Source organism: Pezoporus flaviventris, unplaced genomic scaffold, assembly GCF_033815535.1.
Source record: "Pezoporus flaviventris isolate CSIRO_AGI_PZ_B2104156 unplaced genomic scaffold, CSIRO_AGI_Pfla_v1 ptg000277l, whole genome shotgun sequence".
Lineage (NCBI taxonomy): Eukaryota > Metazoa > Chordata > Aves > Psittaciformes > Psittacidae > Pezoporus > Pezoporus flaviventris.
This window is the reverse complement of record NW_026892824.1, coordinates 1-27,263: the sequence shown is the minus strand read 5'-3', so window position 1 is coordinate 27,263 and position 27,263 is coordinate 1. Positions and strand designations below refer to the sequence as shown.

Here is a 27,263-nt window from a genome sequence, read left to right as displayed (position 1 = left end):
TATCCTCCCGCTCCGCTCCCGCTCCCGCTCCCGTTCCCGTCCCCGGGCGCTCACCGGCGCCCCTGCTTCACCGCCCGCTCCGCGATCATGTGACGGGACCGGGGCGAGTCCTCGGGCAGCACCGGCACCGCCCCGGTCCCGCCCGGCCCTCCCGCGGGTCCCGCCCTCCCCCCAGCAGAACAGACACCGGGTGCGGGGGATGCTTTAATGGGGGACTTTGGAGGGCAGGGGAGTATCACAGAGCTCCCATCACAAAGACACCGCAGCTGGGACCCCATAACTGCATCCCCAGCATCCCGGACACCCCACAACAGCACCCCGGGTCCCAGCATCCTGCCACCCTTGGTCCACCCCCTGAAAACCCCAAAGCCTGCACTCAGAGGTCCCCGACACCCCGTAAGTTGCACCCTGAGGTACCAGACACCTCATACACTGCACTCAGAGATCCCTGATGTCCTATACTCTACGACCTGACGATCCAGTGACCCACCACCCTTGGTCCCAGACACCCTATACCCTGGTCCTGCCACCCTGTGACCCACCCCCCAGCCCCCATGCTCTCAGAGCCTCGGCATGGTGTCCAGCGTGGCCAGCACGGCCTCAAGGTGCTGGGGGTCCACGTAGGCCACAAGGCCGCCGCAGTTTGCCCAGCGCTCAGCCCCATCCACCCCGTCTATGGGGCAGTTGTATACCAGCTCAGGGGGGGTCCCGATGCCCCCTGCTCGCCGCACCTGCAGGGCCCCTGCCAAGGCCACGATCCCCCCGCCCAGGGCACGCAGGATGGCATGAGGGGCGCAGGCGTCCCAGGCAAAGGTGCTGCCCTCCGAGAGCACATAGACGTCCGCCAGCCCGAGGATGACACAGAGCAGCTTGTACCCGGCACCAGCAGCGAAGAGCAGGCGCCCGCCGCAGAGAGGCTTCAGCGCTGCTCGCACTGCTGGTGCCTCAGCACGGCTCAGCACCACGCGTGGCACCAGCGACGATACTGGGGGGCTCAGTGAGCTCAGCCGCGTGTCCCCATAAGCAACACCCCAGTGGTACCGGCCCTGCCACCTGTGGGGATGGGGACCCTCAGTGCAAGCACCGGTGGGGTCCTGCTAACCCCAGTGCTGCCCATGGTGCAGGTACCTGCGTGTCTTGCAGTCCCGCTGGAAGAAGGGCTCGTTGATGACGCCCAGCACAGGGCAGCCCGTGTGCCGGTTGTAGGCACCGATGAGCACCAGTGCAGAGCACAGCCCAGCTGGAGCAATGCCATCAATGGGGCCCACATCCTCGCTCCCACGGATGTACTCGTTGGTGGAGTCTGTGGGTGAAGCCGGAGCTCAGCCATGGGGATGGGGGGATCCTGACCCAGCCTGTGCCAGCACCCCCTCACCGATGGGGTCTATCCAGATGGCCAGGTCCTGTGGGGGGATGCTCAGCTCCACAGCAGCCACCGCCGCATCTGCCAGTGCCACGTCACGGTGCACAGCATCCGACAGCAGCTCCGCGGCCTTGCGCTCAGGCTCCAGCACCGCCAGCAGCAGCGCTGCCGTGTCCTCCGGGGTGGCGCACACCCGCACCGTCACCATCTCCCCTGTGGTGCCCTGGCTTCAGCACCAACCTCTGAGTGGGGGTGCCCCCCCTCAGCCCTGCTGCACCCCCAGACTCACCCTCAGGGCTCCTGAACTCGCTGGACTCTTCACCGTGGATGTGGCCCTGCAGCTCAGGGAACTGGGGACAGGATGGCTCAGCTGCAGCGCAGGGGGAGCCCTCACCTCATCCCACCCTGTCCCACCCCATGGCATGCCATGCCATTCTATGCCATCCACCCCATCCCGTCCCTACCTCCTTCCCCAGGTCATGCTTGATGACCTCCTGGATGAGGACATCTGCCAGCGTCTTGAAGTCCTGCAGAAACCTCTGGTTCCGGTCAGGTCCTGTCTTCTCGGCCACCAGGAGCTGGAAGAGCGGCTGCTCCTGCCGGCACAGCCGGGCGATATCCGCAGCCTTCTCTGAGGCACTCACCAGGGCCTGGAGCAGCCCAGCCATGGCCAGGGCTGGGGGACACGGGGCTGAGGGGACGTTGCACTGCGGTGATGTGGCCTCCCACCTCCTGCCTGGCCCCACCACCCAGCCCAGTGGTTTTGGGGTTTGGGCAGGGTGGGGACCTGGCTATAGTGATCCCACCCAATGCCAGAGGCCACAGCTTGGACGTAGGGACCTGGATGTGGGGATGTAGGGACGTGTGATGTGAGGATGGGGTCATGGGGCCATGAGAATATGGGAACATGGATGTAGGGACGTGGGACTGTGGGGACATGGGGAAATAGGGACATGGGAAAACAGGGACATGGGGATGGGGATGTGGACACGTGGAGACATGGGAATGGGGACAGGGGGACAAAGACGTGGGGCTGGCCACAAGACACAGCAGGGCCGGGGGGACAGGTCCCCACTGCCCTCGGAGCCGTGAGAGGTGACTGGGCCGACGCCCCACAGCGAGACCTATCCTGGGACCCCCCCCCGGATCTCTCGTGTTCCCCCCGTCCCGGGGAGCCCTTGTGCCCCCCCCCGGGACACCCTTCTCTGCTTCCCCCACCTGCGATGCCCCCGGGAGGGTCCCGAGCCCATTCCCAATCCCCCCCCTCCCCCTCCCCCCCCCCCGCTTTGCCGTTACCGGGGCCGGTGCCTCTCGCAGCTCCTGGAGGGCGGCCCGTGGGGCGGGGCCGGACGGGCCGCGTCACGGCGCCGCTTTAACCCCCTCGGTACCGAGCGGCGGACGTAAAACCGCCAGCGGGGCTGCGGGGGGGGGAGGGATGCGCTGCTGTCAATGCTCCCCGCGCAGCCACCCGCTTCCGCTTGTCGCTTTGTAGCTTCCGCCGCCGCGGGACCGGTGATACCGAGATTCGGTGATGCCACAGGGAACGGGGAACGGCCGCACCGGCAACGGTTGGGGGTCACCCCCCGTAGCAAACACTTCCCTCCCGCCTCATCCCACCTCCTCCGGGACCACCCCCCCGCGAGGTACCGGTGCGGGTTGTGTCTCCCAGCGCCACACGGTGGCGCCCTCGCCCCTATTCGGTATTACCGGCTCCTCTGTGTCGCCCCCTGGCGGGATGCGCTTGACACCGCTCCGGTAGTGGGGAGTAGCTGGGGGGAGGATAATGGGATAACGGGATAAAGGGGTGGCTCCTTCGTCACCTTCACCCCACCGGTGCTGGTTTGGTATCGTAGGGGGGCGTCTCTGCACCACTAGAAGGGAGAGTGACCGGTTGCAGCCCCGCTACCACGGGTTTGCCGAGCCTCCAGTTTGCTCTCTCCATGGTTCTGATGGGGAGCAGGGCAGCGGGGGGGACGGGATAACACACGTAGACACCCACCGGGATGCGTATACCCGGTTTACCGGGGCGGCACGGTGGGACCCAACTCTCGGCAAGTGCCGGGGTCCCCCCGCCCCGCCACACTTGCCAGGAGTTGGGTCCCACCGGTGCCGCCACCCGTTACAAGGGAAGGATTTGACGCGGGGGGGAGGATCGCTCCGACCCGGTGGCTGCGAGGCCGTTCCCGGTGCTCGGGGGGCCGGCGGCGGCTGGTGCCAAGCCCCTGCCCGAACCTCTTTTGTGCGGCCGCAGCCAATCATGGCCGGTGACGACACACTTCTCTTGGGGTATAAAACCACGGGGCCGCCGTTACCGCCGCTTTTTTTCCTTTCCCCCCCCCCTCCCCTTTTTCCTTCCACCCCCCCCCCCCCGCTTCCCCGCCCCCCGGCACCGTTCCCGCCTTCCTCCCGTTCCGCCGCGCCCCCCCCTCCCCTCCCTGTTTTCTCCCTCCTCCCCCCCGTTAAAAACGTTGCGGTGGAAGCGGAACGGGGGGGGCCCGGCCCCCGGTGGTGGTGGGGACGTTTTGCTTCCCGGTATGGCCCCGGTGGTGCTTTGCCTCTTGGCGGCGGCGGCGGCGGCGGCGGTGGGAACGGGAGGGGGGGGCACTACGGGAACGGGGAGCGCTCCGGAGCCCTCCTGCCCGGTGTGCCTGTGGCGGAGGCACAGCAAAGAGCTGCGGCTGGAGAGCATCAAGTCTCAGATTCTGAGCAAGCTGCGGCTGAAGGAAGCGCCCAACATCACCCGGGAGGTGGTGAAGCAGCTGCTGCCCAAGGCCCCCCCGCTCCAGCAGCTCCTCGACCTCCACGACTTCCAGGGGGACTCGCTGCAGCACGACGAGTACCTGGAGGAGGACGAGTACCACGCCACCACCGAGACCGTCATCAGCATGGCCCAGGAAAGTCAGTGCCGCCTTTGTTCCGCCCCGCCGCCGCTCCAAACTTCGCCGGCGGGCACCCCAATCCCACCCCCGGTGTCCCCCTTCCCACTCCCGCTGTCCCCATCCTGCCCCTGATCCCCCCCATCCCACCCCCAGTGTCCTCCATCCCACCCCCGTGTCCCTCAGTGTCCCCCCTCAAGTCCCTTGCAGGTACTGGCCCTCTGAGACTCCCCACCGGTTCCCCTCTGGCACCCCCCGGGTACCCCCCGGTGCCCCCCGCTTTCTCTCTGTCACCCCCCCCCGCTACCCGGGATGACTCTGTGCGAGTGCCGGGACACTCACCGGCATACAGGGAGAGCTGGTGCTGGGCACCGGGAACTGAGATGGGACTGGGAATGGCCAGCGGGTGCTGGGAACTTGTAACGGGTATTGGAACCTGTCACTGGGTGCTGTTAGCTGGTAGTGGGTGCTGGGACCTGGCACCAGCACTGGAACTCATCACTGGGTGCTGGGAACTGACACTAGGTACTGGGGCCTGGTACTGGCACCCGTCTGTAGGAGAACTGGGCACCGGCACTGGGATGGGTGCAGGGACCTGGCACTTGACACTGCACTGTTCACTGGGTGCTGGGACCATGCTGGGCGCATGGGGTGGGTGTCACCGTGGGTGACAGTGGGGTGACAGTGTGTGACAGCAGCAGGTGTCCCAGGGGGATGCCATGGGGGAGACTCTGCTCTGTCCATCCTTCCCTCCTTCCTCTGCTGGCCCTTGCCTCAGTTTCCTGCTTCCACCTGCTCCGGTGGTGGGATGAGGCTGCAGAACCCCCACGGGGAGGGGGGGTAGACACGGGGCTGGGGAAGGGGAGGGAGGCCGGGTGCGAAGGGCTGCGGAAGGGAGGGAAGTGCGAGGCTCTGCCCCCACCCCGTCCCAATTCCCTTCTCAGCCATTAATAGATTCGGGCGGCTTTGAAATTTTATTACCCATAAAATCGCTGCCCCGCCGGGGGTTCCTGCCTCCCCCCAACCCTTTTAACAGCCAGGGGCGGGGGGCAGACATAAAGAGTATGGGGCGGCTCCTGCCCCCAGCTCCTCTCCGGGGGTCCCGGCCCCGCCGCAGCCGGATGCACCGCAGGGTCTGGCTGCGGCCACCCCGTTATCATTATGATTATTGCCCCCCCCCCCATCCCCTCTCCCGGGCAATTTGTGGGTTTTATGGTTCCTGAGCAGGAGGAGGGAAAGGGCTTCACAGCAGCAGAGCCATAAAGCTCTCGTGTTCCCCCCTGGTAATCCCATCCCCCCCAATGCCCCCCACCCTCGGGGAGTTTACGGCAGAAGGGCCCCGAGGGGGGTTAATTGGGTCTTAAACCAATTTAGGGGCTACCCGTGACCCCACGACCCGTAATGAGGGGTCCCGGGGTGCTGCTGGGGGGCTCAAGGTCAGCAGAATGGGGGGACATGGGGACACCAATGGCACTGCTGCTGGCACATAGCGGGACTGGAGCTGGGCGGGGGGTGTCTCTCCAGGCCTCCACACTAGGCGAAGGGTTAATAGGACAGGGGTGGGAGCCCCAGATGTGGCCCAGTGGGAACAAAGAGCTTGGGGGGGGGGGGGGCGGGGGGGGTCGGGAGCCACCCCCCTCCAGGTGTCCCAGGGACCTTTATCCTTTATTTGCCATTGCCACAGTGACCAGACGAGTATCCTGGCAGTGCCAGGGGCAGCCGGCATGGCACAGACCTCCCCACACTCCCAGCACCCCAGAACCCCCCCTGTGCCCCCCGGATGCTAGGATGAAGCCGGAACACAGGTCACTGATGCCACTGGTGCCACCGGTGCCTTGGTGCCGTGGTGAGGGGCTTCGGTGCCAACTCCAGTATCTCTTATCTGGAGAACCCGCAAAACCAACCCCTGCCATAGACCCATCTACAGCCCCAAAGCCACCAGGAGCACCGACACATTGTGGTGGTTGCTGGCCAGGTTGGGACAATGTCCCACTGGTAACTGGTGGCCAAGGGGCTGAGTGGCACAACCTGCCCCAACTGGGAGCCAGGGGGAACCCAACATGGCTTTGGGGTTCCCCAGGAGATCAGGGATTTAATGTGGGGCTGTGGGGCAGCAAATTGTAGGGGGATGTGTCTGTGCCGGGCCCCCACAGCGCGGTTGGGGGGCTCCCTGTGTCATGACCCCCATGTGCCAGGGAGGCCCCGCTGCAGCAAATGGCCCCGCTGCAGCTGGGTGCTATTAAACCTGACCGGTGCGTGGCAGGGGGCGGAATTCCCAGCTCAATTTGACACAGATGTGTTTGCGGAGCACGGAATGCCAGAGCAGTGGGGGAGGGTGTGCGGGACCCCTGAGCCCTGTCCCTGTCCCACCGAGGTGTGGGGCTGCCCCATGGCGGGTTCATGGGGGCACTGGTGGGGGGCGTGGGGGCAACCATGCTGTGCCATGGACCAGCTGCGGCACCGTCACAGGAACCCCCCCATCCCACTCAGCCCTCATCCAAATGGTGGATCCTGAATCCCAGGTGACACGGGGTCAGGGACAGCCAGGACCTTGCTGAGGATGAAGGGGAATGAGCCCAGGGCAGCCCCTGGCTCGACCTTCACCTGCTAATGACTGAGGATTAGTTTACCCTGGGGAGGATGAGGAGGATGAGGATGAGAATGATGAGGAGGGTGAGGATAAGGATGATGAGGAGGATGAAGATGATGAGGGAGGGTAAGGAGAATGAGGAGGATGAGGATGATGAGGATGACAAGGGGGGTCCCGGCGCTGCCCCTGATGCCTCCTTCCTCCCACAGCGGACCCCGTGGTGCAGATCGAGGGCAACCCCCATTGCTGCTTCTTCAACTTCAGCCCCAAGGTCATGTTCACGAAGGTGGTGAAGGCACAGCTGTGGGTGTACCTGCGGCCCGTGCAGCACACCTCCACCGTCTACCTGCAGATCCTCCGCCTGAAGCCGGTGACGGAGGAAGGCAGCCGCCACATCCGCATCCGCTCACTCAAGATCGACCTCAACTCCCGCCTCGGGCACTGGCAGAGCATCGACTTCAAGCATGTGCTGCAGAACTGGTTCAAGCAGCCGCAGAACAACTGGGGTATTGAGATCAATGCCTTCGACCCCAACGGCAATGACCTGGCTGTCACGTCACTGGGGCCTGGTGCCGAAGGGCTGGTACGTGCCTGCTGTGGGACTTGAGGGGCTCCCGGCCATCCCTGGGGAGGTGGAGGGTGATGGGGATGGTCACAGGTGGTGATGCAGCTCTGTGGGGCTGGTCACAGCTTGTGGGGACAGTCACAGCTCCATGGGAACAATGACAGCCTCATGGGGCTGGCAACACCTCCATGAGGCCACTGAAAGCTCTGTGGGGACAACAACAGCTCCATGGGGCCCATGACAGCTCCAGGGGTTGTGTGGGACCTGGGCAGAGGGAATGATGGGACCATGGGGTGGTGGCTCAGTGGGTCTCATCCTTCCTCTCCCCCCAGCACCCCTTCATGGAGCTGAGGGTGCTGGAGAACAATAAGCGCTCGCGCCGCAACCTGGGGCTGGATTGTGACGAGCACTCGACTGAGTCGCGCTGCTGCCGCTACCCCCTGACCGTGGACTTCGAGGCCTTCGGCTGGGACTGGATCATCGCACCCAAGAGGTACAAAGCCAACTACTGCTCGGGGCAGTGTGAGTACATGTTCATGCAGAAGTACCCGCACACCCACCTCGTGCAACAGGCCAACCCGCGCGGCTCGGCCGGGCCCTGCTGCACCCCTACCAAGATGTCCCCCATCAACATGCTCTACTTCAATGACAAGCAGCAGATCATCTACGGCAAGATCCCGGGCATGGTAGTGGACAGATGTGGATGCTCTTAGAACCGGTGCTGCTGCCCCGCACCCCCCCCACCTCTGAACCTGCCTCATTCCTGCCACTATTGTGGGGGTGGGAGTTTGGGGGGTTTCTTTTTGCTATTTTCTTTTCGAAATACAAAGAACAAGCGTTGAGGTTCCTTTGGATGTTGGGGCAAGAGGACAGAGACGCAGAGAGATGGAAACCCCGCGGAGAAACACTGCAGCAACCCCATGATTCGACTTGCATTGTGCAATAACGCAACCGGATGGAGAAGGGAAGGGGCGGCGCGGAGCCCTGGCATGGCTCCACGGCGATAGGGAGAGGAGGAAGCCACTGCATCCCGCACCTCCGGAGCACCAGTGGGGATGGGGACGCCCCTGCCAACCCCAGGGCCATGGTGACAGCTGAGGATGGGAGAAGCCAGCAGTGGGATCCCCGGGATGGGCCCGTTGGGCTCTGGCGGCGGCTCCGGCGCGGGAGGGAACCGTCCCCTGCTTTAATTTATTTATTTATTAATCACCCTCCGGCCGGGCTCTGCTGGGGCAGCTCTCGCCCCTCCTGAGCCCCCCGCTGCCCTGCGTGGGGATGGCACCACCATTGGCACCACCAGCACCACCGGGCATTGAGGAGAACAAAGCTGCCGCTTGCCACAGGTGCTGGCTCTGGTGCTGCTGGCGCTGTGGTGATGCTTGTTCCTGTGCTGCACTGGTGCCCAGAGCTCTCCCACGGTAGCTGGCGGAGCCAGAGTCTTGGGGGGGCTCCAGTTGGGGTGTCTCCAGTTGGGGCTCTCAGGTTTTGACGCAGCAGCGAGGGCTCTCTGGGCACCACAGTGCCTTTGGCCCGGCCCCAGCACTTAACCTGAGGGTGCCAATGGCTCTGACCGGGACATGCATCTCCATCTCATGGATGCGGTTAGGCCTGGCACGTCCGTACCCCGCGTAGCACTTAGGGACAGTGCCGTGGCAGAGCTGGGGGCACTGGGATGTGCAGCACTTGTCCCTGCCTCCACCGAGCCCAAAGCGCTCCCGAGGACATGGCGATGGCCCCATGGTGCCAAGCCCCAGCTGTGCCCAAGCACTTAAGTGTTGATGCCACTGGCAATGCTGGCCTTGCTGTAGTGTCACCATGGCTCCAGCATCAGCTCCCCAGATCTGTATGAGAGGGGATGGGAATGGGAGAACTGGCCCCCCCCGGGGAGCTGAGGGGTGTCCGGCAGGTTCCCTCCCATTGACACAGTGGTGGTGCTCCCCGTGGTGACACGCTGGGGACAAGGTGCTGGGTTGCCTCCGTTGCCCCTCAGTGCTTCGGGGGCTGCATCCTCTGGTCCAGATCATGAGAGATCATCCAGCCCCAGCCACGACTGCTCTGCTTGGACATTGAAACCACACCAGACATGGCCAAGGAGGTGCTGGCTACGAGAAGCACAGTCCTGCCATTGCCAGCAATGGAGACAGGCCCCAGTGCCCACCAGGAATGGAGCCACATGGCAGGAAAGAGCTGGCATCCGCTTGGAAGGGACTGGAAAGGGCACGGAGCTGCCTGGGCTGTGGGATCTTCCTCCTGAGTTGAGGGAGCCATGGCCTGGCCAAGATCCTGCTGGGGTCTGGTTGGGATCAACCCACAGCCTTCCCCCCAACCATCACCAGCTGCTGGAGCCCGGGGGGACCCCAACTATGGGCATCATGCCTGGCTGGCTCTGGCCACTGTAGCAACCCCTGGCCTTTGAGCACCCAACACAGAGCCCAGGACCCAGAGCCCCACAGGGCCCTGGAAGAAGGATGGGGCCAGACGGGGTGCTGGGACCTGTCAACCCCTGGCACTGGCACCTCAGCCCCCTGGCACAGGCAGCACTGGGTCCCTGCCCGGGGGTGGCTGGGTGACTGCTGCCCCCGCCCTGTCACTCCATGGTTACTATGATTGTTATTATGATATGTTCTCCTTTCCCACCCTGGTCCCTTTTCCCCTAGTCCGGTCCTATGTTGGTCGCTCAGGGGAGGCCAGGATGTGGCCACCGGGACTGAAGGGGACACATGACCCAAAGGCCCCAGTGGCTGGGGGGTTTTAACCAAACACAGCACTTGGACATCAACACAAATAAAGAAATTAAAGAGAAATTAAAGAAAGACTAAAAGAATAAGAATAACCATCAATGAGTCCTGAGCTTCAGGACTGCAGTATCGCCCTTGGGAATGCCAAATGTTCCCAGTAAACCCCATGCACCAGGAGCTGGGAACCATCTGCACTATGAAACTTCGGGGCCGGGGCTGGTTGGGCACCATCTGGGCTGGGATGAGTCTGTGCCACTGCACCATGTCCCAAGGTAGGCATCACATCAGGTCCCATGGTCAGCACCACATACCAGGGTTGGGAGCAGATCGTGGGGCTCACACGAGATTCCAAGGCCAGCACTGGATGGTGATGTCAGCACTGGATCCCAGGCTTGGCACCATATCCCAGGGTCAGTGCAGATCCCTGGATTGCCAGTGCTGCATCCCCACTGGAGTGGCTCCATCCCCATGCACTGGTGCCGATGCCAGGATGGACCCTTGGCCACTTGCTGGGTCCCTGCGTGATGGCAGCTCCCGCCCCTGCATCCCTCGGGAGCTCCTGGCCTGATCTCCTCCACAAGCTTGGGAAATGGTTCCTGATGCTTCTCATTTTTCCCACGCTCCCAGCACCGGGTGATGAATGGGGCTGGAATCCAGCAGTGTTCCCATCTGCATGTCCCAGCCAGAGCCTCCAGACACACTGGTCCTCACCCTTCAGCTCCCAGAATACCCTCCCAACATTCTGAACCCACTCACCCCACAGTGCAGCCCCATGGGTGGCTTCACCATCCCAAAGCCTCAGCCCACCACTGTGAGATGGAGCAGATCCCCGAGGAGGGGACACACAGCACATGGCAGCACCAGCTCCGTCCCTCCTGCTGGCCTCTGCTTTCCCCCGTTGTAAAGTGGAGATTTACAAGTGGCCCCAAGTGCCAGAGGAGCCGGGATCAGAAGCAGCCTTTATGGAGCCTCATTAGGGGCTCCAGCTATGCTGGGAATGTCGCAGCTAATTACAGCCCTGGGGCAGGAGGGGACAGGGTGGGCTCCGGAGGGCTCATGGGGCTGGGAGCAAGGGAATGCTCCGGGACAAGGGACCAGACACAAGGATACGGCTCCTGCTCCGGATCAGCTGGGTTTCAGGCCCCACCACGGACACTGCCTGTGTCCCTGCTCCAGCTGAGATCCTCTGGGACACACTGAAATGCTGTTCCCCCCTTGTACCCCATCCCTGCACCCACCCTTACACCCACCCCTGGCAGTGTTCAAGGCCAGGTTGGATGGGACTTGGAGCAACCTGCTCTAGTAGGTGTCCCTGCCTGTGGCAGAGGTTGGAGCAGTGTGAGCTATAAGGTCCTTCCCAACTCAACCCAGGCTGGGATTTCATGACTTGGAGCCTGAGGATCCAGTGCCTGGAGACCAGCCTCGCCTTGGAGCAGTTTTATTATGAAATCAAGAACAAGAGGCCACAAATGTGAAACCAGCGGCGAGGAGCTCATGAGCCCATAGAAAATGCTTCGTACAAAACCCAACATAGAAACCCGATGGCACCTCAGGAATGTTCCCACATGGATTCGAGTCACACAGCAGCAACAGCCCCAGAGCTGCTTGTGGGGAAGGGGTAACTGAGGGCTTGCTCTGAGTCACTGGGTGACAATGGGAACCCAACAGAGGTGGTTTGAAGGCTTCTACATTAAAAAAATGGGATCTATTGCTTGTCGAGGACCAGGGATGAGCCTCCAGATGCTCCCCTCGTGCCCCCAGCACTGCTCTGCAGCACAGACAAGGTGAACATTGCACTGGGGAGAGGTTATGGTCAGAACTAAGAACCCTGAAGGGTCGGTATTGGGACAGGGGTGGGATTCCAGCCATGGCGCCCACCTGGAATCCCAGGCAGAGAGATGGCTGAGGACAGAAACGTGTCCCTGAGGACCCTGGGAAACCCCCATGGACCAGAGCGGGAAGAGGGTCCATTTGCAAACCATTTGCTCCAGCAGTTCCAGTTCTAGTTCCCATTGGCCTCACTGGGGAGGAACCAGCCACTGGCTGCATCCATGGCTGGAAACGGGAGAACAGCTGCTTGAGGAAACCCCCTCCCAGAGGCTGTGCCAGGGCAGGGGGGACGAAGCCACTCTGGGTACCGGCTGCTGAGGAGAGCCCCGGCACCGAGTCAGGAAGCGGGTTCTTCTTTCTGCTCAACTCTTCTTCACCTTTAACTTGGGAGCATAGGAAACCACTAAGGACACAATGGAACAACTATGGGGGATTCCCTGCCTACTCCTCACTAAAACCTTGAAGAACAGTGGGGGAATGTGAGGAAGGGGGAGCAAGGTTGAGGAGGAGGAGAGTGCAAGGCTCAGACGATCCCGAAGCGCTCCGCTCTTTTCCTCTTCTTTGCCTGCCAAGAGAAATGACAAGGGAAAAGCAGGAATCAGAACTAAGCAGATTCAACTGAGCAAATCCCACCCAGAACTCAATGGGAAACCATGAGGACTTTAGTGCTTGGGAATAACGCCGGTGCCAGCAGCTCTGGGAGCCCCAGGATTTGGGTCTAACATTGGGACAAAGAGTCCCCCTGAAGCGGGGCGACAGGAACAGGCACTGGGAAAGGGCTGGCCTGGGAACAAAGCGGCTTCAGAGGCCGGGAAGCACGGGCAGGCAGTGGGGAGGTGGGAAATGGAAAAGGGCAAAGGGTTAACACTGCCCTATTCATGGGGAAGGTGAGAGGGACACACTAAAACACATTAAATACACTATGGCCTCGCTCTGCTTTGCCAGAAACGAGCGGCATATAAATCTTCATCTCTAGCAGGGGAAACAGCCCAGGAGCAGCAGAAGCCCCAGTCAAGGGTCTCTGGGGGAAAGGTGCATTTGAGTGCACACAATGCCAGTGAAAAGACCTTTTTGTTCCAGGCACAATCTCCGAGTGACCTAAGGAGAAGCATGGAATCTCTTGCCCGCCAGCCCCTGGCGCAGGCTGGGAATGCCTTGCTGTCGTAAACCCAGGCCAGCTCCACATGCCAAGCACCTCAAATCCCATTGGAAGTGTTGAGGTGGCTCTTAGTAACCCTGTTCACCTCTACTGAGCCCATCTGGGTGCAGACACGGAGAGGCCCCAGCCTGGGGGAGTCCAATTGTCCATATTTATGTGGTGTTCCCAACCCAGCCTTATCAAGAGCCGCTGCACTGGAGCTCTGGCAACCAGGAGCAGTCTGAAGCTGCCCTTAGCAGGTTTTACCTCTGTGTCCTCTGTGGCTCCAGCTCCAGCTGAACTCGTCACAATGCCAAACCGCTCCTTCCTCTTCTTCAGCTTCTCGTCCTCTTCACTCTGGCACAAAGAAGGACCAAGGTTTAGGGTGCTAGCAGTGCCCAGGCTGCTTGTTGCGTGGGGAATCCTGTTCCTCCTGCCCCCATTTGCAACCAAAGCCCCAGCACAACCTCCTCAAGACATGTCTTGCACCCCCAGGGCACTGTGGTCTATCTGCTTGGAATCCCCCCCCCCCCCCCCCCGAGCACTAGTGAGGGTGGCAGGAAAAGGACAGGAAGGAAAAAGGAGACCCCCCCCCCTGCATCCAGCTCAGGGGTGACACAAGAGGGACATGGAGCTGTTGGAGTGAGGCCAGAGGCCATGGAGATGCTGCGAGGGCTGGAGCAGCTCTGCTCTGAAGCCAGGCTGAGAGAGCTGGGCTGGGTCAGCCTGGAGAAGGCTCCTTAAGGGGAGACCTTAGAGCAGCTCCAGTGCCTGAAGGGGCTGCAGGAAACCTGGAGAGGGGCTTTGGAGAAGGGCCTGTAGAGACAGCACAAGGGGAATGGCTTTAACCTGCCAGAAGGGAGACTGAGATGAGCTCTTGGTCAAGAGCTCTTCCTTCCCTGTGAGGGTGCTGAGGCGCTGGCACAGGATGCCCAGAGGAGCTGTGGCTGCCCCATCCCTGGCAGTGCTCAGGAGGATGCGTGGCTCCTGGGGGGGCTGCGGGGTTATTTCCCTTTGGGGTCCCCCCCCGCTCCAGCAACACAGCCCCAGCAAGTTCTCACTTGACCCCTTGTGTGCCCGTGTCAGCCGCCAACACGGGTACAATGAACTTCACTCCATCCCCAGGCTCACGCTGACAGCGCTTGATTCATGTGGTGCTGGAAACCAGCTGAGGACAATGACCCCTCTCCCCCCACGCTGCATCCATCAGGCCTGGCAGCGCTCAGGGCTGTGGGAAAGCTGCCCTGGCTGCTGGGGGGGCACATTTAGCCCCAAACCTTGCCTCTTCTCACCTTGTTCCCTTCACCCTCGCTCCACAATGGGTGTTTGTGGGGTTTGTCTAGAAAGGGGGTGAAGGAAAGAGGAGGGGAACAAACCCTCCTGAAGGAGCCACTGCTGGAGGTGAAGCCTTTCCTGCAATGCAGGAAAACAACTGGGTGCTCCCACAAGCTGTGTGTGAGCCCTGTGGGACCATGGGGGTCAATAACAGCACCCACCACCATGGGAATACCTCGGGATCTGCTGTTTCTCTCAGAGACCATGGAATGGGTTGGAAGGGATCTTAAAGCTCCTCCAGCTCCAATCCCTGCCACGGGCAGGGACACCTTCCACTAGAGCAGCTTGCTCCAAGCCCCTGTGTCCAGCTTGGCCTTGAACACTGCCCGGGATGGGGCAGTGACAGCTTCTCTGGGCACCCTGTGCCAGCGTCTCAGCACCCTCACAGGGAAGAGCTTCTGCCTAAGAGCCCATCGCAATCTCCCCTCTGGCAGGTTAAAGCCATTCCCCTTGGCCTGTCCCTACAGGCCCTTGTCCAAAGCCCCTCTCCAGGTCTCTTGCAGCCGCTGTAGACACTGGTAGCTGCTTATTCCCAACAGATCCATTCAAACCCTGGATCCTGCCTCTCTCCTGGGGTCAGACTCAGGCACTGAGGCTGGTGCCAGAGGTGTTAATGCCAAAAGGCATTAATTGTGGTTTTCATGGTGAACAGCAGGGCTCTGGCACCCACGGCGCCGATCTGGCTCCAGCACAGCTCCAGCACCACTGTTCACCTCCGCACCCCACACACAACCTCAGTGACAGAGCTCAGCGTCAATGCTCTGCTTGACTCAGGACCACACTTGGATGGAGGGGAAGTGCCCAGAGGGTGGACAAAAGTTGATGCCAGGTTATCAAAAGGCATCTCTCATGTGTGGTGCTGGGGCAGAAGCAGGACAGACTTCTCAGAACCATTCACCATGTGAGGCAGAGCTCTGAGAGTCCCCATGGGAGACCAAGCTCCATGTTGTGCCGCATGGCAGATCCTCTGCAGATGAAAGCATCCCCAGAAGGACACGGCCCCGGGTTTGCAGCTGAAGCCCAGCTCCTCATCCCGAATGCAGATGCACACACGAGCCTCCATATCCATGTCTTTGGAAGGAAAAGGGTGGGCGCCTGCATGTGCGGGTGCAGCCAGAGCCTTCTGGTGGCCCATCCATGGCCGGCTGCAGCATGACGGATGGCAGGATGAAAAGCAGAGCCCCGAGGCTTTCAGGCATCAGGAGATTAATGACGACACGGCCTTGACCTCCCAAAGGTAAAGGTTATGGAACACTCAAGGGCAAGCAGCCTCCTCTCTATGTCCGGGGCTGAGTGACAGCCTCGCATGGGTTGGGATGTGCAGCTGCATTCGCCGTCTTTGTGCGCTCCCCTTGCAGCTCCTGGGACACCTGGAGCTGCTCCATGTGTACCTGCCTCTCCCATGGTGGGTCCTCACTCACGCCCCAGGACAGGAGCCCTGTCCGTTCCTCCCAAAGCCACACAAAGCTGAGCCAGCACCGCTCCAACAGCACCACAGGCTTCCAGCCAGGATGTGGAGCTGGGCCCATGCGATACGCACTGGGACTAAGTCACCACCATCCTCCAAGCGACTCCAACACAAGGACGCTGCTCAGGTGAGACACACCCAGTGATAAACCCTTCTGCTTCTGGGAGCACTGGGATGAGCCTTGTGCAAGGGGAGACCCTGGCACAAGTAATGGAAGATCTTGATCTACACAAGGCAATGGGAACCCTGAGAAGCTGCTGAAGGATTCTCGATGTCCTCTGAAGGAGGATGCTGAGGGACCACCTCTGCATGGTGCAGGATTGGTCCCTGGCTGCTTCCCTGGACATAGTCACCTTCTCTGCAACACAGGCCAAGGGAAACAGGCAGCCCTGAGCCAGCTCTGAGCCGCTTCTCCCAACACACATCTTGGAAAATGGGTTGGGAAGGCCAAATCCCACCCAACTGCAGTATTCTCCAGGGATGGTAGCTGCTGGTGCTGAGCTTTCTCTGGTTGGAGACCCCAGAGGGACTCTGTGGGGAGGAGGAACAGAAAGTTATGTTTGGGAGCAGGAAACGTGGCTCTCAGCGGGAGGAAGCAGAGTTAAAGCCACTTGGCAGGGCCAGAGTCCAGCTGCTCTGAGATGGGTGATGACAGAACATCACTGAATTGCACATGAGCCTCAGAACCACCCAAACCTAAATCAAGCCATTCTATTCAAGACCGAGGCGTGCAGCACCCCAGGGCAAGGTTAACCCTTCCCTTCGAGGCACCAGAATGAGCCCACAGGATACTGCTATGAGGAGATAAAGCTGAAGGAGTTGGTAGAACAAGAGAACTCTAAGGGAAAAATGTGGGCGCTGCAAGTGCCGTGGGGCACAGTGGAGAGGACACCAGAGACACAGACACTTATTCCCACAGGAATGGTTGGAGTGGGAAGCTCTGAAGCAGCAACAGAAGAGTGATGTGGAGATGCTGGAGCGAGGCCAGAAGATGCAACGGAGCTGCTGCAAGGGCTGGAGGAGCTCTGCTCTGGAGCCAGGCTGAGAGAGCTGGGCTGGTTCAGCCTGGAGAAGGCTCCTTAAGGGGAGACCTTAGAGCAGCTCCAGTGCCTAAAGGGGCTACAGGAAACCTGGAGAGGGGCTTTGGAGAAGGGCCTGCAGGGACAAGACAAGGGGAATGGCTTTAACCTGCCAGAGGGGAGACTGAGATGAGCTCTTAGGCAGTTCTTCCTTCCCTGTGAGGGTGCTGAGGCGCTGGCACAGGGTGCCCAGGGAAGGTATGGCTGCCCCATCCCTGGCAGTGTTTGCTGGACAGGGCTTGGAGCACCCTGCTCTAGTGGAAGGTGTCCCTGTCCACAGCCGGGGTTGGAGCTGGAGGAAAGTTAAGGTCCCTTCCAACCCAAACCAGGCTGCGATTTTACACTGTGATTCCTGACTCGGTACCACATCCCTGCAGAGCCCAGCGCTGCCGGTGGGTGCGAACCCATCAAGTCTTCCAAGAGTCGTTCCAATTCTCCAAAGATGATTTACTGGGACAGGAGGGCTCCTGCCTGGCCACGCACTCCCCCTGTGCCCCACGAGTGCCGTCACTTTTGTCTCCCCTGCTGGAGCAGCGGTAAGGGGAAACCTGACTTTGTTCCTCAGGCCTGGAGGGAGCTGGTGCTCCCGTTCCCATTCTTCCCCAGCCTCTCCTCCAAATTCCTGCAGCCAAATGGTTCCCGAGCCCCTGAATGGGACATAATGACATCATTGATTGACTCAGAAGGGGGGGGGGGGGGGGGGGCGGGGAAAAGATGTATTTGTGTTAGGGACAAAAGCGAAGTTCTGTTTCACAGCGGGGCCAGTGCAGGACCATCCGCGTGGGCAGAGGGAGGTCAGTGTCCCCCAGGAGCTCTACCCGGGACACAGGGCTCCCTGGATACCACCACGGGGTTATCTCCAAGTGAAGACACCACCCAGCAAGCACCGGGAAGAGAACGGAAGCCACAGCTTTATCTGCTGCAGGAGGGTGTCAGCATGTTCTCATGTGCCCAACCACAAGGTTCTGGGCTTGCAGCACCACCGTGGTAAAGCCCCTGCTGTGGCCAGTGCTATTCTTCACCTTGTCACTTCCCATTATCCCAAAGCAACAGCCCACAGCCAGCAGCTCCACTAGGGAAAGGGGACATGGCGCTGCAGGGGCTGTGGACATGCTGCAGCACCCAACTACAGTGAGCCCATGCCCTGCACAGGGTTCCCGCCTGGTGCTGTAAAGCTCCTTGCAGCCAAGGTGAGGGGGGATTCTCCCCCTCTGCTCTGGTGGGATCCGTCCAGAGAGCTGGGCTCTCCTCAGGGGTGTTGGGAATGGAAGAGGACTGATCCAGAAGCAGTTGTCAGGAGCTTGCTGGAAGGCAAACAATTCAGCTGATTGTTTCCCTGCTCTCATTTAGCTGTTTTGTACACAAGGGCTCTGCTGGTCCAGTGCCCCCAAGCTCCTCCACCACCTCCCAACAGCAGCTCCATGGATCTCACATCCTCATTAACCAGGATTCAACTGGCATGAAGCTGCCAGCAGGGCTGGCGGAGAACCTTAACTCCTCCTGGAGTCGGTGGCTCAAGGGGACACTTGAGGGTCCCATGCTGCTGCTTGGGACACAGCATCCTTTGTTCCCCACCCCAAGCTCCAAGGGCTCCAAGTGGGATTCCTGGCCCAGAGCGACCTGGGAGCAGAGTCACCTCCTGCTCCCGATCAGAGTGGCCAGGGGTTAATCTGCTAATTGCTCCTTAGGCTCCACTAAAGAGGAGAGGAAGAGCCAATTACTTCACTCATCTGCTGGCTGGTGAAAGGTGTTTGCTAATGGAACACAAAGGTGGCCAGTGGAGCTTTTGTGTCAGGCCAAGGCCTCCTGCTGCCCGGTGGATGCCAGCAGTTCCCAGTAGGAGACTTCCAATGGGCAAAGCACCCACAGCAGCTCCCTCAACAGCATCAACCCAAGGAGCAGCTGATAGAGAGGGACCATTCACAGACGCTGGGGGGGGTTAAGTACAAGGAACAGGAGTCAAAGGGTGGTGATGGGAGGGCAGCATGCGGATGCTGGAACATGAAGCCGAAGGGGAGAGGAACCCTCACTTGATTTAGCTTAGAGATGCAGTTAATGGCCCCACGGCGCCTGGAGACAAGGGAGCACCTGCCTCCCACATCCCCATCCCATCCCTATCCCATCCTGAATCCCTTTGGAAAGGGCACTTTCAACTTGAAAGACTCCCAGCCCAGGGTGCTGATGGGGAGAGGGGGGGCTCCAAGCTCCACAGGAGTTCACAGGCACTGAAATCCTCCCCCTCCCCTTCCCATTCCCGCTGCATGGATCCAGGAGCAGCTCCACAGGGACAATGGCTGATTGTAAAGTTGGGGCTGGAGGAAGACCTGCCGAGACGCGTGTAAAGAGCATTGGGCTCCCACAGGCTGAGCAGCCATAAAGAACACCCAGGTGGGAAGCACAATGCCAGCAGCTAATTAAAGTGCCCAGGCACATTCCTGCTGGGAATGCGGGAGCGTGTTCTGCTCAGTGGGAAAAGCCACTTGGAAGCCCATGAACTCAGCTTCCTGGGGGAGCAAACAAAAAGGAGTCATGGGGAGGTGAGGCCAAGGGGGGACAAAACCCATGCTGGATCATCTGAAGCCTGAAGCCACCAACTCCTGACCCTGGGCCAGGAGCTCCCAGTGAGGAACTGGTTTGGGAACACGGCCCAGGCTGGGAAGCTGATTCCTTCTGTAAGTGCCATGTGGCTTTTTTAAGCTTTAGCCCCACAGTCCTGCAGCTCGGGAAGGCCACGGCCATAAGGGCTGCCAAGGAATTGATTTCTCCTGAAAAATGGAAGCTTCCAGGGATGGTGTTAATGGTGCTGGAGCAGCCTCTCGCCCTCAGCTCCACACATCCTGGCTTTAATGGCTCCCTCCCCCACTCCCAGAGGCCAGGAGCCAAGGGGGGAAGAGTAACCTCCAACGCCAGAGGTGTTCTCCATGTGGATGTCCAGAGCCAGAGAAATAACACTTGGATGTGGGGAACTAGCAAAACAGGTCAAATCCCACCCCACCCCCCCAACCCCCAGGAGGACTGGAGCTTATTTCACAGGGATGGAGGAGGATGAACTTCCCCTGCTCTCACCCACACCAAGCGGAGAGGTCTCCATGCCAACAACATCCAGCTCTTCCCGCAGGACAAGCTCCTTTTATCAGTACTGGATCAGCAGGCAGGGGAGGGAAGGGCTGGGAGGGGTTCGTTTGGGAAGCACAGAGGGCACTGGATCCACGTCAGATCGACTGACTCCTTCTACATCCTCAATTCATCCTGTTTGCTACAAAACAGAGGAGAGGGATCCCAGGGATCCCATTCATCTCCAGTGGAGCTCCCTGGCTCCATTGCCACCCTAGGGCTGAGCTCCAGCAGGAGCTGCTTTGAGAACCAGAGGGGGGTTATGCTCAGAGCTGGGGGACAGTTCTCCCCCCGGAAAAAAATCAGTGGTTTTGGAAGCAAATCCATTTCCTGCAAAGCCCATCTCACCTCTACTTCAAAGAGTTATTCCGTATCATCTCCAGTGGGAGATGCCCCAAACCCGCTGCATGGCGCCTCTGTCCAGCCAAAACCAGGGAGAACAACTGGGAAGCTCTACAGCTCCAGCAGGAGACACAGGCACAATGGAATGGAAGGAACCAGCACTGGGATAGGAGATGGAGAACCTCAAGCAGCACCTCCAGGTGCTCTGAAGGTGCAGAGTGTCCTGGACTTACCTTCTTGGAGAGTGAGGAGACGTTCAACCCAAACCTCTGAGCCCTTTCCTTCAACTTATCCATGTTTACCTGCAAAGACACAGGAAACAAGTTACCTTTCTCTTCTAAACCTACCAGCACTCAGGTTCCAGAGGGAGCTTCCTGTGCCAGCCCTTATCCCTAGAGAACACAGGCTTCCAGGGATAAGCCCTCCCCAGCCTGTGCTGCTCATGGTACTGCTCTGCAAAATCTCCAGCACTGGCACAACAACATGGTGGCTACCACATCTTGGCTCAACTATGTGCCCTTGTCCGCAGCCGAGGAGTGTGGAAATAGGAGAGTGACACCCATGCTCCCAGGGGATGGGGACCTCTCTTTCAACACATGCCAAGGGCCAGCAGCAACTCAAGGACAAGAAAATTCCTTACCGTGGGTTTGCTGTCTGAGGAGAGGCCTGAAAAGAAGAGACAAGAAAAGGGAAAACCCAATTAGAGAACAATCATCAGGAGCAGGATCTTACCCACAAGGAGGCACAGGAAAAGTCCCACCAGGGACTCAGGAACTGCTTTTCCCACTTTCTCTCTGTGTTCCCAACACAATGAGTCTCCCAGTTCCTATTCCAGCATCTCCACTCACAATCTGTCACTGTCCCACCTCGCTAAGACACTGGCAATGGGACCTGGTCATTTATGAAGCCACAGGATGCTGCTTGAGAACCCCACGTGTCCTCCAGCTGGGCTTGGAATGGGGACACACTGAGGGAAAATGTCTTAACTACCAAGGGAATGACGTGTGGCCTCACTTCCTCATCCCACAGTGCCCACTTGGAACTCCTGGGCAGGAAAAGGGAGTGTTTAAACCCAGGGTTATCCCACCAGCACTGTTCTGCCCCCAGTAACAACTGCACCAGAGAACTCCAGCAACTGGTTCTGCTTCACCCCCTCACCTTTAGTGGACACCATGGCCAAACCAAACCTGCCAAAGGCAAACAAGAGCTGTCAGAGCAGGGTCAGCCCCAGAACCCTCCCTGCAAGTGTTTCCCATGAGGAAAACTGGGTTAGGGGCAAGACCAACTGGGACCCAGCAGTCCTGGCTACAGGCAGCACTGCAGCAATTCCAACTTAACTCCAACCCGCCCCTCCCCCCCCCCTCCCGCCATACAGGAACAGCAGTGGGATCACTGGCAAATCTCCATTCCCTTGCTGGAGTCCCAACACCCAACACCCCCAACCACTGGTGGCTAGGGAAGATTGGGAGCACCCACCGTACTGCCCGCGCTGCCTTCTTGCTCTCCAGGCTGACAGGTACGTTGAAGCGCTCAGCTCTCTTCTGCATGCGCTGGAGGGAGAGAAAGGAACCACCTGAGGAGGAGCCACTACAGGCAGGGGCTGGGGAGGTTCTGCAGGTGGAGGAGGCCAAGTCAACACCCCAATGGGTGCTGCTGGACTGGCAACGCAGAGGCTGAAATGGGGGAACTCTCCTTTGCACCCCCAGGTGATGGCAGAGATGCTGCAGGGACCTTCTCCCCACCAAGAGCCACCCCAGGGCTGGGGCTTGACCAAAAGGAGCTTTAATAAACATCAACCTAATAACAACTGAGAGGCAAAGAGGGTTTTCCTTCTTTCCCTTCCTTCTCTCTTAAAGGCTGAAGGAATATACTGGGAAAGGGGATGGGGGTATTGACTGGCTTGGCCTTGAGAACCAAGTTTAGCCTTAGTGCTGTAATTTTGGCTTTGGAGAAAGCCCCAGGTGAGGGGGAGAAAGGAAAAGCTTGGAAGCTTTGGAAGCTCAAGGGTTTGCATCTCCGAGTGTTAAATCCCCTTAAAGGCTTAAGGGAAATAGTTCACATTTCATTCCGAGCCAAGGGCCCAGCAGCGTGTTTGGGGTTAGAGAAACAGAGCTTAGTAATGGAAACATTGACTTTAGCCACGAGCCCAGCAAGGAGTAGGACAAACATCCCCATTGGAATGGCAGCGCTTGGAAAAGACGGAGCAGGACCAGGGCTCCCACCCTGCAGCACCAGCCGGGACAGGAGAATGTAGCACCCAGATCCCAGTTTCCTTATTCTTTGGGACACAGTGAAGAATATCCCTGAGGAATACCTGAAGGGGCAGCAAAGGCTGTGACCATGGATCACAGAATCATGGAATGGGTTGGATCGGAAAAGGACCTTAAAGCTCCTCCAGCTTCAACCCCTGCCACAGGCAGGGACACCTTCCACTAGAGCAGGCTGCTCCAAGCCCAGTCCAGCCTGGCCTTGAACACTGCCAGGGATGGGACCCCCCCCCCCCCCAGCACCCCCTTTGCCAAGCCCTGGGGCTGATCCACACTCAGCAGCAAACCCAAGCCTGGGAGCAGCTTGGACAGGGTTTGGAGCACACCCAAGAGTCCAGTGGGAGCTCTTGCCCTGAGGGCAGCACCACAGGGGCCACGGAGCTTCATCTACCCCCCCCCCAGCCCGGCCGTGGTCTCCCCCCTGCTCCCTCCTAATCCTCTGCTTGTGACATCCTGTTGCCGTGGAAATGGTCGTGGCCCAAAGAGGAGATGAAAAGGCTCTGCGTGGTGCTGAGCAGCAGGGAGCCCAAACCTGTGTTTGCACAGGGAACAGGAGCCAGCAAGGGGGGGGACTGGAGAACCACAGGCAGGCTCCCTGAACTCCAAATTTTCCCAGAGAAATTGCTGCTTGCTTGCAATGGCAAAGGCAGGGCAGATGATGGAATGATCCCTCAGCTCAGAGTGGATCCCCCTCCTCAAGTGGATCCTTACCAAAGCTTTGTGGCTGCAGTGAGCCCAGAGAGGGAATAACAGCCTGGAATGACTGGAATTGTGATGCTGAGATACTGAAGAAGGGTCACGGGACTGGTGGTGGAAAGAGGAGTTAAGTACAACAGAGAGGAACATTCCCCAAGAGCTAAAGGAACCTGCTGCAGGGTCCCTCACAGCCAGCAGCACCACAATCCCAAGGGAAAAGAGAGCAGGTTTCCTATGGGAATGCTGACACTGCCTCAGCTACACCCAGCAGATGGAGGAAGTGAGGATGGGAACTGAGAGCAGAGGAGGAGAGACCTCACCTCCATCTGTGAGATCACCGACGTGATCTTCACCACCTTCTTCTCCGCGATCCTGCAGAGATGGGAGAGAAACAGGTCACAATGGGTCCTCCTCCCACCCAGCACCACCACCAGCACCCTCGACCCAGGGCTGAGCATCCCGATGCCACTGTGAAAGGTGAGCCATGGAGCATGGTGAGCCCCATCAGTACCTCAAGTGCTCCCAAATCCCTCTGCCAAAAGGAAGAAGGGACAAGTCACCGGACCCAGCTGTGCTCATCATTCTTTAATGCAGGAATGGTCTGAATCAACCAGGCTGGAAGAGCTTTAAGGTCATCCAATCCAACCATTCCGAGCACTGCTAAGACCACCACTAACCCATGGCACTGAGGGGTTCACTACACCGTGTGTGAGCACTTCCAGGGATGGTGACTCCACTACTGTCCTGTTCCAATGGGGAAGGACTTGTTCCTCATCTCCACCTAACCCACCCCTGGCACAGCTTAAGGCCCTTTCCTCTTGTCTCATCCTTTGGGAGCAGTGACCTGGCCCCATCCTTCTGTCAGAGCATGCGGAGCGATCAGGTCCCCCCTGCTCTGAGGTTCTGGGGTTCAGGGGGGTCTCTCCAGCCTTGGGCTCCAACGGGGAACACTCAGCTCTGGAGCCCCCTTTGGAGCCCTCCCATACAAAGGCTTCTTGTGTTCCAGTTCCACGGCAGCAGCAGCCACACACAAAGCCCCAGGGCCGGCAGAATGGAGGGGGCGTGCTCCAGAGCTCTGCTCCCAAAACACAGCCTGGGCTCCGGGGGGAACAAAAGAAAAAGAGACAACATTGAGAAGTCCTCCTCCTCCTGCTGCTGCCAACAGCTCCCATCGCACACCACCCACCGGGCTGGGAGCTCCCGGCTTTTGTTCCAGCCCCGCGCAGGATCCCGCTGGATGCCCGAGAGGGGAGGGATGGGTTCATGGCACTGCCACAGGAAGCGATTCTGCCGGGACGGGGGCTCCCGGGGCTGCGGCTCCGCGGGCTCAGGACGCCCCCTTCTGCCCGCACCACGATCGGCCTCACCACGGCTCAATGAGGGTGAGCTGGGGCTCACTGCAGCTCACTGGGGCTCCCCCAATCCCCTTAGCCACGCAGAGCAGGGCAGTCAGACACACCGAGCGCCCACCAGCCTCCAGAATCCAGCACAGGACTGCATCCCGCTGGAATTGCGCCCCACTTCCAGCCCCCCCCCCCCCCCCCCCCCCCCCCGAGCCCTTCCAGGCCCGACTTGGCTTTCTGCTGCTCAGAGGGATAGTTACACATCAGGCGAGTTTACAGGAGGCTCCTCAGCTTTGACCGGAGGCTCCACCGGCTTCTGCTCCTCCTCCTGCAGGGAAAAGGCAGGAATGGCAACAGCCAAGAATGGAGCAGCCCGAGGCCAGACACAGGCCCCTGTCTGGAATCCAGCGCCCCCAGATCAAGGCTTCTAGGGCTGGGTGTTGAACGTGCCCCACAACGAGAAGAGATCTGTGCTGGCCATGAGCTGGACAGCCACAGGTTCTGCTCCTCCTCACCACCACCTCTCCTGGTTCCCAGCCCCTCAGCATGGACTCACCTCTATTTCTTCTCCTAGGACATCTTCTTCATTTGCCTCTTCTTCAGCTGGAGGACAAAAGAACAGGAGTGAGTGACAGCATTGACACCTCTGGCTTCCCACGTGGAGCCTGGGATGAGAATGGGAAAACGGCAAGCAAAGGCTCTGATCATGGATCACAGAAGCATGGAATGGTTTGGGGCAGAAAAGGACCTTAAAGCTCCTCCAGTTCCATGGGCAGGGACACCTTCCATTAGAGTAGCTTGCTTCAACCTAGCCTCGAAAGGATGGAGCACCCAAACCTTCTCCATTGAGGCCATTCCAGTGTCTACCACCCTCACAAGGAAGAACTTCTGACCAAGATCCCACCTCGATCTCCCCTCTGGCAGGTTAAAGCCATTCCCCTTGTCCTGTTCCTACAAGCCCTTGTATAAAACCTCTCTCCAGATCTCCTGCAGCCCCTTTAGGTCCTGCAGCTGCTCTAAGGCCCATTTTGTATCGGGACCCGAGTTGGACACAGGCCTGCGGCAGAGAGGGGGATGTCCGGAGCCTCTTTTCACCCCACACCCCAAGCCCTTGTTCCCCGGCCCCGGCGGGCACCCACCGTGCTCCTCCAGGTAAGCCTGCAGCCGGTTGATCAGGTCCTGCTTGTTGCCCTTCGCCTCCAGGCCGCGGGCCAGGCACTCCTGCTTCAGCTCCGCCAGCTGCGAGGCGAGAGGCGCCACTCAGCATGGACCGAGCACCGCACCCACCGAGGGCTCCGGCCTCGGCCTGCCCGAGACCCCCCATGCCCGCCCAGGACATCCGGTCCCAGGAGCTACCGCTACCTTCAGCTTGTGCAGCTCCACCGCCTCTGCCGCCATCTTGTCACCCGCACAGCCCGCGCCGGCCCCGCCCCACGGCCCGACTCTAGCCCAATCACAGCTGGCGATTTCAAAGCACTACCCCACACCGCCTCTCGCCACTGGCAGGGCCTTCCGCCCCGCTCTATTGGCCTGCTGTGGGGTGGAGCGAAGGGCAGAATGGCCAATAGCAATGAGAAAAAAGGCACATCAGCCAATGGGAAGAGGCAAGGGGCGGGCGTAGAGACTTCCTGCAGACGGGCACGGGCGGGCACCTGGCAACGGCCGCCGAGCTGCCGGGTGGGAGTTGGGGCCGGGAATGGGGGGTCAGGGGATCGGGACCGTGGGGGGCGAGGGGGGGGACACCTGGAGACCGGGACCGGGTAGGGAGTACGGAGAAAGCCGTAGCAGTGCCTGGGGCCGTACCTGTGGTCGGGGCTGCTAGACGAGGCTGGAGCCCCTGTGTCTCCGGTGCGGGACGAGGCTGGAGCTCCCCGTGTCCCCGGTGCAGGATGAACGTCGGCGTGGCTCACAGCGAGGTGAACCCCAACACGCGGGTGATAAACAGCAGAGGCATCTGGGTGGCCTACGGCATTTCAGTGGGCGTCCTGCACGTGGTGCTACTCAGCATCCCCTTCTTCAGCGTGCCCGTGGTCTGGACGCTCACCAACGTCATCCACAACCTGGTCAGGGCCAACTCTGCCCCATCTCCCCAGGGCAGCCCCTGACTCCGTGGGATGCCGGGGGCTCAGCATTTCCCTGCTTCACCCCCACAGGTCATGTACATGTTGCTGCATGCCGTGAAGGGAATGCCCTTCGAGACTCCAGACCAGGGCAAGGACCGGCTCCTTCACACACTGGGAGCAGATAGACTACGGAATGCAGTGCACGGCGGCAAGCAAATTCCTCAGCATTTCCCCCGTGGTGCTATGAGTGCTGCTTACCTGGGCAGGATAGTGCTGGGCGAGCCTGGGCCAAGGGCCCTTTTCCCAGCACAAGGGGGATGTTGGAAGCTATTCCCCTGTGAGGGTGCTGAGGTGCTGGCACAGGGTGCCCACAGAAGCTGTGGCTGCCCCATCCCTGGCAGTGTTCTAGGCCAGGTTGGACACAGGGGCTTGGAGCTCTAGTGGAAGGTGTCCCCA

At 60.0% G+C, this 27,263-nt stretch overlaps 4 protein-coding genes across 4 annotated transcripts; 2 read left to right on the top strand and 2 right to left on the bottom strand.

Annotated features, from left to right (window-relative positions):
• Positions 1–18: 18 nt before the first annotated feature.
• INPP1 (inositol polyphosphate-1-phosphatase) lies at positions 19–2,102 on the bottom strand. The gene is made up of 5 exons (XM_061443017.1): positions 1,828–2,102; positions 1,653–1,713; positions 1,376–1,576; positions 1,129–1,303; positions 19–1,053 (listed from the first exon to the last, which is right to left on the bottom strand). Exons 1-5 carry the CDS (start codon positions 2,029–2,031, stop codon positions 561–563), a joined length of 1,134 nt encoding a protein of 377 aa, XP_061299001.1. The 5' UTR covers positions 2,032–2,102; the 3' UTR covers positions 19–560.
• Positions 2,103–3,514: 1,412 nt separating this feature from the next.
• GDF11 (growth differentiation factor 11) lies at positions 3,515–8,691 on the top strand. Its single transcript, XM_061443023.1, has 3 exons — positions 3,515–4,261; positions 7,039–7,412; positions 7,727–8,691. The coding sequence occupies exons 1-3, from the start codon at positions 3,898–3,900 to the stop codon at positions 8,105–8,107; spliced, it is 1,119 nt and encodes a 372-aa protein (XP_061299007.1). The 5' UTR covers positions 3,515–3,897; the 3' UTR covers positions 8,108–8,691.
• Positions 8,692–12,379: 3,688 nt separating this feature from the next.
• SARNP (SAP domain containing ribonucleoprotein) lies at positions 12,380–26,166 on the bottom strand. Its single transcript, XM_061443010.1, has 11 exons — positions 26,107–26,166; positions 25,884–25,983; positions 25,301–25,347; positions 25,005–25,072; positions 23,722–23,773; positions 21,915–21,988; positions 21,597–21,625; positions 21,079–21,104; positions 20,672–20,740; positions 13,368–13,457; positions 12,380–12,527 (listed from the first exon to the last, which is right to left on the bottom strand). The coding sequence occupies exons 1-11, from the start codon at positions 26,140–26,142 to the stop codon at positions 12,486–12,488; spliced, it is 633 nt and encodes a 210-aa protein (XP_061298994.1). The 5' UTR covers positions 26,143–26,166; the 3' UTR covers positions 12,380–12,485.
• A 177-nt stretch (positions 26,167–26,343) lies between these two features.
• On the top strand, positions 26,344–27,091 carry LOC133263308 (ORM1-like protein 2). The gene is given in 4 exon segments (XM_061443028.1): positions 26,344–26,421; positions 26,633–26,807; positions 26,898–26,972; positions 26,974–27,091. Coding segments are annotated over 3 exon segments (330 nt in total). The 5' UTR covers positions 26,344–26,421; position 26,633; the 3' UTR covers positions 27,055–27,091.
• The last annotated feature ends 172 nt before the right edge of the window (positions 27,092–27,263 follow it).